Source organism: Heptranchias perlo, chromosome 23 (genome assembly GCF_035084215.1).
Source record: "Heptranchias perlo isolate sHepPer1 chromosome 23, sHepPer1.hap1, whole genome shotgun sequence".
Taxonomy (NCBI): Eukaryota; Metazoa; Chordata; class Chondrichthyes; order Hexanchiformes; family Hexanchidae; genus Heptranchias; species Heptranchias perlo.
Window position 1 is genome coordinate 18,799,199 of NC_090347.1, and position 11,452 is coordinate 18,810,650.

The window sequence follows — 11,452 nt, forward strand, 5'->3', positions numbered from 1 at the left end:
CTCCCTCCCTGGGTCGGGTCCAGTAGCCGCCCCGCTGTCTCTCAACTCCCCCCACCCACTGCGCTTTCCTCGGCAACCTGTCCGTGTCTCCCAACTCACAGACTCTTTCACTTTCCTGTTGACATCCGTCTGCGCACGCGCCGCAGGCAATCCTGCCGGGGGTGGGGAAGCTGAAAGCGGACGGACCGGATGTTGTGATTTGGCCTGGAGCTCGGCTCTTTGGTCGGGGTTCGTCCGGGAGCGAAATACCCGCCGGATGGACGCCTGCACCAAGTTGCGATGTTTCTGGAAAGATCCGCTCCTCACGCTGCCGGAGGTGTTACATGCGCCGCAGCTAAAAGGGCCTGAATTTTTAAAAAGTTTTAGCCAGCTGTTTGTTGATTTTTTTTTTTAAAAGTGAAAATGAAGCCGGGAAAATAATCGCTAAACGGGCGACTTGAGGAGGCGATGCGGAACGTGAGTCGGAAATTACAATGAAACGTCGATTGAAATAATATAGCAGTAGTTTTTATACGTTTTAGTTTAACGGTCAAGTGGCCGCTGTGTAAGGGCAGGTTGCGAGCCAGACTGGAGATGCTGTGGGAGAAGCGCCATCAGTGTTTGCAAGATTGGCCTGAGCTGAATTCTGCCTATATCTGGAATTGTTCTCCAAAATAATTAAATGAAGGGTATATACTGTGTTCCAGGTGCCATGGGTTTAGAGGTTTTTTCATTCCCTTCCCACATTTACAACAGTGCATCCTTACTAGGTCATATTTAGTGCTTTTGACAAGAAGTAGCTGAGCCCAAGGATCAATGGGGAAACCTAAGATTCCACTCTCCCGCCTAGAAACGAAAGAAATAAGAAAGGACCATTTGCCCTGTCAAGTCTGCTCCTTCCACCAACCAGCTATAATTGGCCCGATTATGAACTCGACCCAATTTATTTAATCTCCTTAGGGTCTAGATTCAGGAACTGTTTAATTGTTCTGCCCTAGCTGGGTTATGCTCCAAGCTCTCCCATGCTGGCTGTTTCGGTCATTAAGAAGGATTTGAGACCGCCACTGCTGATAGCCTTGCATAAAGAATGGAAAGGCATCTTAAATCATCTGAGCTGTCCAGAACTAGTTTCGAGCTGAAAACTAGCAGATTATAAAACCTCATGCTGCTAGGTTGTTGTTCTTATGCACCTGGGCAAAAATGGCATTAGAATTTTTAGGAACAGGAAAAAAGCTATTGGGCCCAACAAAGTCATTCCACTTTGATAGACCTCAACTTCACCTCTCTATCTGCTGTCACATCTTTTAGAAACAAATCTAACTTCTTTGAACTCATTTAAAATTTCTTACTGCACTTCCATGAACTTATTCCACAAATCTATTATCCTTTATGTAAAGCAAGTTATGCCTGACTTCCTTTCTTACTCCTGATTTACAAATTCCTATCCCCTCTCTCCCCCCCACTCCAAGAGTTTGAATCCTTTGCCATACTGAACAATCATGCCCAAGTCTATTCTAGTTCCTTGCTCCTGTAATGGTCATCCAATAATCTACAATGAACAGCAAACACCTACTGACTCAACTACCCAAAAGATCCAAATCCTTTTGAATCTGGTTGCATTGTTCCTTATTATTTGCTATACTTCCTAATTTTGTATGGCCTGAAGGTACTGCTTTCAATATCTTTTTTTAATCCTGTCTTGGCTAAAGCCTTTCACCACCCAGTGCAGCTTTTGAAGGCTGAAATGGAATAACATTCTAAGAAAAATAGCTTCTAAAATACAAAAACTTATTTTAAGCCTTCTACAAAATAACAAACACAATCTTACGGAAAATTTGAATTCATGACCTGGACCAGCCAATATTGTGGCTGCTAATAGGGGTGGGGGGGCAGAGAAATGAATGGAACTGCTTAAAGGGTGGTTTTGTAAATCTGTAGAGAACTTTATTCTTGCTTGAAAAACTCTTCCAGAAACTGGTGCTGTTCTGATTTTCCTGTTTGCACATTAGGTCTTAGTCATGGTATGTACAGTGTAACAGTCTGAATAAGAATGATGCTGCTTTGAACTATAACCTAGTTATCATGATACATCCATTAAGTTATCATCTTAAACATGATATACCTTCCTGTTTTAATGGAAAACATTTTATCTTCAGGGGAGGAGCTGATCCTAAAAGTCATATTGTGAAGAAGAAATATTAGATGAACACATCATTTGTGAAACTTACAGTATATTAATGAAAACGCTAAAGAAAAGTACAGACTCTGCCATTCTATTGCAACCTCTACCATTGACTTGTGGCAACTCTAGTCTTTGAACATGGTATTGATACAGATTCCAAAAATGCCAACAACTTCAACTAATGAAGACCATTTTGTGCACTTCATACTTTTGGTTTAAGACTATTCTGTCTTTCCCTCTGATCTAAAAATGGAGACTGCTTCACCAGGAATGCAAGTGTGTCCGTTTTGTGGTAAAGTTTTTAAGCGGCTAAAAGCACATCTTCCTCACTGTAAGATGACCAGAAATGTGAACAGTAAATCTAATTCTAAAAAGACAGAGGAACCTATTGCAATTCCACAGTTAGAATCAAATTGCAAATTGGTTAGAACTCGAGCATCGCCTAACCAGAAGATAAAAGTTAAAGAAAACTCAGCAAGGACACTAACACAGAAGGAAAAAGCAGCATCAACAAAAAAACAAAACAATTCAAGAGGTTTGGGGAATGAACAGTGTACTTCTGAACAAACTGTTTGGAGTCGAGGTATTAATGAACCACAGGCAATTCAAGGAGATTTGATGGACAACAGAGAGCTAATCAGAAAAAAAATAAGTCAACAGTCAGTTGGTAGGATAACTAAAGGACGACCTAAAGAGGCAAAAAAAGAAATGGCCATAAAAACAAAGGCAAGTGAACATTTTTTAAAACAAGACCAAGACAAAGTAGATGTCAACCAAGAAATAGTAAAGTTCAAAGGCACTACCAGAACAAAAGTGAACAGTACTCAAAAGATTGCAAATAATAATTCTATAAAGAAAGAACGAGAAAACATTGAGGACAGTTCACCGAGGCCCCCATTAAATGGAAAAGGAAGTGCTGACCTGATACCAAAAAATATATTTTGTCCTAAAGTGAAGACAATTCTTAATTTAGAACATATTCAGACTAGACCAGAATTTGAGGAGACGACAGCTGTGTTGGATCTGCAGGCCAATGCCATCATACCTCAGTCATCTGGTACTGTCAGATCAAATTCACTTCACTCTATAAGACAGGAGAATGTGGTTCCCAAGGTTGACATAAGATGTCAAAGTGACCAGAATGAAGTCACAGAAGGAATAGCTCCAAATAAACTAATGTATGAACAAAGTTCAATAAGCAACATCAAAACTAGTGTGTGGCATCACATTAAAGAGAATTTGTGTAGAAGAACGACTACCACTACAAAGCAGGATTTTATTTCGAAAATGAACACAAATGTGAAAGAAGGTGGTTATAGAGCTGACATTTTAGAGACTAGTCATAGTACTGCTGTCTGTGATTCATCCACTAGCAATCATATTTGCAGCAGAATTACGGCTTCCATGCGAGTGAAGGACTTAAATAAATTTGAAGGAAATCCACAAATTGGTTATGTGGCTAATATGAAAAAAGCTGAATCAAGTGACTTGCACACAAATGGTGTTGCACAGTCTGAATATTTGCATTTGTCACAAAAGGAAAAGTGTTGGAACAAAGATGTGTTTTTATCAATGAGCTCCACAAAAACAGAGTATTTGGATGAAAGGATTAAAAAACTTCACCCCAGGAAAACTGGGGTAGGAATGGAGTGGTTTCCTGAACTGTATCCAGGGTACCATAGCATTGGATTGCGTATGCTTCCTGAGCAAACTAAACAGTGGGAAACACCCATAAGGCTTTCTGTCTCTCAGAGTGAAAGTACAAAAGGTATAGTCTGCTGTATATATTAGAATGTTCCACTACAGTTCTGCCATGTTTGCGCATTTGCTAATGATTCACCTGCTGTTAACATGACTTAATTGCACGTTTAAATCCATATTTGCTTTGGGAAAAATGCAATTCTAAAATATTCAAAGTACAAAATTATCTAATATTTTGCTGCAGTATCTTGCAATTTATCTCTCTTTATACTGCATGTTTTACTGACCTATGCCTGCATTTCCTTACTATGGATGCTAAGATGGCCAAATATTTATATGAAGGATGTAATCTCTATAACCTGTCAGCAGCTCATCTTACCAATGCAATACAAGAAGTGCTTACCATGTAAGTAATTGGACCACGTTGGATTTTTGTTCTGGTCCACTATGGTCGCAAACACTTGCTACACTTTTTCCTTTAAGGAAATACTTCCTGCCACTTCCTACAATTCACAGAAGTCTACTTTCCAAACTCTTTCACAGCATTAATCAGGTAGACTGGAAATGTACAACTGCATTGGTTCAGATTTTGTATTGGGTAATCACAGTTTTATACAATTTATTTGATTTGTACAATTGTATAGAATTTAAAATCTGTTTCATGTAATGTTAATGTAAACTCCTGAGCTGTCATTACATTAAGAATTATGGGTATTATGTTTTAGATGCTTGCATTGATTTTTTAGAAAAGCAGTTGCAATATTTGAACACAGCCCAAAATTAATACTTTGTAAGGATGACAAATAGACTTCAATCAATAAAAATTGACACCCATTTGCAACTGTAAATTTCACATCAAAAGATTAATTGTTGCAGATCAGTGAATTTTGAAATTTGGTGCACCTTTGTTAATGGTGCTCAATGTGTCTGCTAGCTCTATGTTTGAGTTTGCAGTTGAAAATTATGTCTACCCTTTGCCCATTTCTTCGAAACGTTTTTAGATGAGATGTGCCTTGCACATAGCTTTCCGTGGTTAAGTTAAGGAAGAATCACATTCATTTTGCAGCTTGTATATGTGAAGTGAGTTGGAAAATTTGTCTGAAAACACTTTTCTCAGAGGGGCCATTCTCCAAGTAGATTCTATGAAAACTCCTTGAATTATAGCATCATAAATAGGAGCAGGAGTAGGCCAAACGGCCCCTGGAGCCTGCTCCACCATTTAATAAGATCATGGCTGATCTTCTACCTTAACTCCACTTTCCTGCCCGATCCCCATATCCCTTGATTCCCTCATTGTCCAAAAATCTATCGATCTTAGACTTGAATATTCACAACCGTCTGAGTGAAGAGATTCCTCCTCATCTCAGTCCTAAATCGCCCATCCCTTATCCTGAGACTATGCCCCCTAGTTCTAAACTCTCCAGCCAGAGGAAACAGTCTCCACATCTACCCTGTCAAGCCCGCTAAGAATTTTATACGTTTCAATGTTATCACCTTTCATTCTTCTAAACTCCAGAGAATATAGGCCCATTTTGGCTGGAACAGAAGCAGGATGTAGTGGGGATGTCAGTGGCCTTGGTTTTTTTGTACTAATGGAGCTATTTTTTCTTCCTGTTGGGTAGTCTTATCAAGAGGTGGGAGGAAATGGAAGCTCTGGATTAAACAAGATATGAGACCTCAGCTTTGATTTTATCAGCCCTAACTTCAGTAAACCTTGTTGGAATACTCACAGCCCTTTAAAAACAGATCTTACATTCTTTCTGTTGTTAAGTGCCCATGAATGAACTTGCATTTATATAGCACCTTTCGTTACCATAGGATGTCCCAAAGCACTTTACAGCCAATGAAGTACATTTTAAAAAAACAATGTAGTTACTGTTGTAATGTAGGAAACACGGTAGCCAATTTGTGCACAGCAAGCTTCCACAAACGGCAATAAGATAATGACCGGATAATCTGGTTTAGTGATGTTGGTTGAGGGATAAATGTTGGACAGGACTACAGGGAGAACTCCCGAATTCCTCTTTGAATAGTGTTATGGGATCTTTTATGTCCACCTGAGGGGGCAGTCAGGGCCTCTGTTTAACGTCTTACCCAAAAGACAGCACCTTGGACTGTGCAGCACTCCCTCAGTCTCTGGATTGGGACTTGAAATCACAACCTTCTGACTTGGAGGCGAGTGCTACCACTGAGCCAAGGCTGATGATTGATTATATGATTGGAACTCCATAGCTAGAAGCAATCAGCCTTCGTAGCTGACAAATTCTTTATGGGGGCAGGGGAAGAGGTAAGAAATGGGAGAACAAAACAACAGAAACAAATTTGTAAGTAAAACTGGAGAGATAATTATTTTGTAACTTATTCCCTGCAGGTTATAATAGATATTACAATAAATACATGAACTCAAGAAAAGGAGTCGTTGGAGGTGTGATCACTTTGTTTGTGGGATATGCAACCCTCAGCTACATCTGGAATTATGATTGTATCAGTGAGTACAGCTATGCCTTTTGACTGAAAGGAGAATGCAGAAAAAAAATCATTTAAAAAAAAATATTGTAACCATCATATTGGAATTTGATTTTATAATTTTCTAATGGTAATAATGTTCCAGAACTACTTGTTTTTTTGGTGTGTGAATGACTGTAAATGAACATCCAATTTGCAAGGCTTCCCCCTGACAAAAATCAAAAGTGGCCATTTCTGTGCATTACCTAATAAGGAAGGTTCTTGTTAAAAGCCATTAGTGTTTGTAACAAGTCTTAAAATCTTTGATTTCAGAACACAATTTTTGGAGAAAATACCACTGAAAACCCAGGACAATCATGCTTTTCTAATTCACTCCACTTATACATTAGGCACGATGGAGCCATTACCTCAACAAAAAAAAATCAAACATTTTACAAGAGGATTCTAGTGATTGTTCCTTTCATTGCATAGGAGAGGGCAAGGAAAAGGTGAGTGTACCTGAATTGCTTTATTATGAAGGCAATTTCTTAGAGTAAAATTACAAGCTGTAATAAAGATCTTATTTGTAAGTGTCACTTGTGATAATTATTTTTGCATATATTGATTATATATTGAATATGTATCGGGTACGGTAGCATAGTGGTTATGTTACTGGACTAGTAATCCAGAGGCCTGGATTAATGATCCGAAGTCATGAGTTCAAATCCCACCACGGCAGCTGGGGAATTTAAATTCAATTAATTAAATTCAATTAATTCAGTAAAATCTGGAATTAAAATACTGGTATCAGTAATGGTGGCCATGAAACTACCGGATTGTCGTAAAAACCCATCTGGTTCACCAATGCCCTTTAGGGAAGGAAACTTGCTGTCCTTACCCGGTCTGGCCTATATGTGACTCCAGACCCACAGCAATGTGGTTGATTCTTAATTGCCCTCTGAAATGGCCTAGTAAGCCACTCAGTTGTAAAATCTTGCTTAAAAAAAAGTCATAAGAATAAAACCGGACGGACCACCCGGCATCGGACCACTAGGCACGGACTCGACAAAGGCAAACCAAGTCCTGTCGACCCTGCAAGGTCCTCCTCGCTAACATCTGGGGACTTGTGCCAAAATTGGGAGAGCTGTCCCACAGACTAGTCAAGCAACAGCCTGACATAGCCATACTCACAGAATTATACCTTTCAGCCAACATCCCAGACTCTTCCATCACCATCCCTGGGTATGTCCTGTCCCACCGGCAGGACAGACCGACCAGAGGTGGCGGTACAGTGATATACAGTCAGGAGCGAGTGGCCCTGGGAGTCCTAAACATTGACTCTGGACCCCATGAAATCTCATGGCATCAGGTCAAACATGGGCAAGGAAACCTCCTGCTGATTCATCAGCTGAGGGAGGGCGGTAGGTGGTAATCAGTCCTCCATGTTGAGTCCTGAAGGACATAGCTGCCAGACTGGGCCTGCGGCAGGTGGTGAGCGAACCAACACGAGGGAAAAAGTTACTTGACCTCGTCCTCACCAATCTACCTGTCGCAAATGCATGTGTCCATGACAGTATTGGTAGGAGTGACCACCGCACAGTCCACGTGGAGACGAAGTCCCATCTTCGCACTGAGGACACCATCCAACGTGTTGTATGGCACTACCACCGTGCTAAATGGGATAGATTCAGAACAGATCTAGCAGCTCAAAACTGGGCATCCATGAGGCACTGTGGGCCATCAGCAGCAGCAGAATTGTATTCCAGCGCAATCTGTAACCTCATGGCCCGGCATATTCCTCACTCTACCATTACCAACAAGCCAGGGGATCAACCCTGGTTCAATGAGGAGTATAGAAGAGCTTGCCAGGAGCAGCACCAGGCGTACCTAAAAATGAGGTGCCAACCTGGTGAAGCTACAACTCAGGACTACATGCATGCTAAAAAGCGGAAGCTGTAGACAGAGCTAAGCGATTCCACAACCAACGGATCAGATCAAAGCTCTGCAGTCCTGCCACATCCAGTCGTGAATGGTGGTGGACAATTCAACAACTAACGGGAGGAGGAGGCTCTGCAAACATCCCCATCCTCAATGATGGCGGAGTTCAGCACGTGAGTGCAAAAGACAACGCTGAAGTGTTTGCAACCATCTTTAGCCAGAAGTGCTGAGTGGATGATCCATCTTGGCCTCCTTCCGCAACCCCACCATCACAGAAGCCAGTCTTATGCCAATTTGATTCACTCCACGTGATATCAAGAAACGGCTGAGTTCACTGGATACTGCAAAGGCTATGGGCCCCGACAACATCCCGGCTGTAATGCTGAAGACTTGTGCTCCCGAACTAGCTGCGCCTCTAGCCAAGCTGTTCCAGTACAGCTACAACACTGGCATCTACCAGACAATGTGGAAAAATGCCCAGGTACGTCCTGTCCACAAAAAGCAGGACAAATCCAATCTGGCCAATTACCGCCCCATCGGTCTACTCTCAATCATCAGCAAAGTGATGGAAGGTGTCGTCGACAGTGCTATCAAGCAGCAATAACTCACCAATAACCTGCACCGATGCTCAGTTTGGGTTCCGCTCCAGACCTCATTACAGCCTTGGTCCAAACATGGACAAAAAAGAGCTGAATTCCAGAGGTGATGTGTGAGTGACTGCCCTTGACTTCAAGGCAGCATTTGAGCGAGTGTGGCAGCAAGGAGCCCTAATAAAATTGAAGTCAATGGGAACCAGGGGGAAAACTCTCCAGTGGCTGGAGTCATACCTAGCACAAAGGAAGATGGTAGTGCTTGTTGGAGGCCAATCATCTCAGCCCCAGGGCATTGCGGCAGGAGTTCCTCAGGGCAGTGTCCTCGGCCCAACCATCTTCAGCTGCTTCATTAATGACCTTCCCTACCTTAAGGTCAGAAATGGGGATGTTCGCTGATGATTGCACAGTGTTCAGTTCCATTTGCAACCCCTCAAATAATGAAGCAGTCCGAGCCTGATGCTTGGGCTGATAAGTGGCAAGTAACATTCGTGCCAGACAAGTGCCAAGCATTGACCATCTCCAACAAGAGAGTCTAACCACCTCCCCATGACATTCAACGGCATTACCATCGCTGAATCCCCCACCATCAACATCCTGGGGGTCACCATTGACCAGAAACTTAACTGGACCAGCCATATAAATACTGTGGCTACAAGAGCAGGTCAGAGGCTGGGTATTCTGCGGCAAGTGACTCGCCTCCTGACTCCCCAAAGCTTTTCCACCATCTACAAGGCACAAGTCAGGAGTGTGATGGAATACTCTCCACTTGCTTGGATGAGTGCAGCTCCAACAACACAAGCTCAACACCGTCCAGGACAAAGCAGCCCGCTTCATTGGCACCTCATCCACCACCCGAAACATTCACTCCCTTCACCACCGGCGCACAGTGGCTGCAGTGTGTACCATCCACAGGATGCACTGCAGCAACTCGCCAAGGCTTCTTCGATAGCACCTCCCAAACCCGCTTAGAAGGACAAGAGCAGCATGTACATGGGAACAACACCACCTGCACATACCCCTCCAAGTCACGCACCATCCCGACTGGGAAATATATCGCCGCTGGGTCAAAATCCTGGAACTCCCTAACAACACTGTGGGAGAAACTTCACTACACGGACTGCAGCGGTTCAAGGCGGCGGCTCACCACCACCTTCTCAAGGGCAATTAGGGATGGGCAATAAATGTTGGCCTTGCCAGCGACACCCACATCCCATGAACGAATAAAAAAAAGTGATTTGAAAACACATTTACCTGACTACTACAACAAGAACAGAATTTAAAAGTTCATATTAAATAATTCAAAGAAATTAATGTGACATTCAAGAAAAAAGTATTAAAAAGAACTGGCCTGTAAGTGTTAATTAAATATGTCAATAAGCAGAATCAACTTGCTCCTAAGCTTTTTGCTTTGTGGCATTCTACCACCCTTCGCAATCTTGTTCCAGAGGTTTTTTTTTGGCTAAGAAAATTCAGCATTATGTAGGCAATATCATTAATTCTTGATAGAAGAAAACCTGTATAGCTAAGAGAGTTCTATTGAAGGTAGCTTTCGTGCACTATGGAGTTTGTTTGATTTTGAAACATATTGGGAAAATTGTCTTGTGCTTTCATCAAATTTGTTCTAGGAGCTTGACTGTATTAATAAGTTCCAATGAAGTTTTTACTGTTGTATAAATATATATTTTTCTTGGAAATTTAATTTCTGTTTTTTATATTATGGGTTTCTGGCCTATGTCTGGTATTGGGATTTCTGCTATGTAAACATAATGCTGGAAATGCCTTCCTGTTCACCTTTTACCTTCAGGCAGTCGAACATACTGGTTTTGTGACCGCGCCATCACATTACTGGCGGAACTATGGACTTGTGCAGTTAGAATTTGAAGTGGATCTCAATAGCATCCTGGAGTGAGCCATAGCAAAATAATGGATTAAAATGTAAATAGACACAGCGTATGCAACGGTACCATGGTTAGGATGAGAAGCTGTATCACTGATTATGAAAAAGTTAATAAATTTAATCAGACACAAATGACAGTAGACTGGATTAATGGTGATCTTATGAACCCCACAGACATTGTGGAGCCCAGTTCATACCAAGGTGGAATCACGTATCAGAAATTACTTTTTAAGTTAGGCTAATTGATGCAGTTTAAATGGAGCAGTTCTTAAATCTATATTGCAGTCGGTCTCATCCAGATGTATTTCCCAGCAACACACTAATCCAATGATGCACAACGATATTGTAGATAAGTCAGAGGGGGGCAAGTACATTACAGATGGACGCTCAACTGACTCCAAGGTCTGGATTTTCCTCATGATGACTAGCTTTGATTTTACTAATAGTAATCCACAAAAAATGCACTATTAAAGACATACGTTTATGCAATAATAAACCAATAAAACTGGAGGACTGGTAAGGAATGCTCCCTGTTTGGGGTAGTTGAACAAATCACTCCTCCAGAAGTCTAAATCGACTGCACACAAATAGAAACTGGCAGGCGCTTTACAGGTTTGATATGAAGGAGCCTGAGGGTTATGCATTAGACACTCCCAACTTCCACCATTCCTTCAGCACATTATTATGATGGGTGAATGGCCATCACTAGTGCTCAAG

At 41.7% G+C, this 11,452-nt stretch overlaps 1 protein-coding gene across 2 annotated transcripts; it reads left to right on the forward strand.

Moving 5' to 3' along the window:
* Positions 1-18: 18 nt before the first annotated feature.
* Positions 19-10,867, forward strand: LOC137341153 (mitochondrial nucleoid-associated protein 1-like). Of its 2 annotated transcripts, XM_068004133.1 has the most exons (5): positions 19-456; positions 2,136-3,929; positions 6,234-6,350; positions 6,718-6,816; positions 10,643-10,867. In XM_068004133.1, the coding sequence occupies exons 2-4, from the start codon at positions 2,411-2,413 to the stop codon at positions 6,774-6,776; spliced, it is 1,695 nt and encodes a 564-aa protein (XP_067860234.1). In that variant the 5' UTR covers positions 19-456; positions 2,136-2,410; the 3' UTR covers positions 6,777-6,816; positions 10,643-10,867. The 2 variants fall into 2 exon arrangements, with proteins under 2 accessions (XP_067860234.1, XP_067860235.1); XM_068004134.1 differs by lacking the exon at positions 10,643-10,867 and having other exon boundaries at positions 23-456; positions 6,641-6,810.
* The last annotated feature ends 585 nt before the right edge of the window (positions 10,868-11,452 follow it).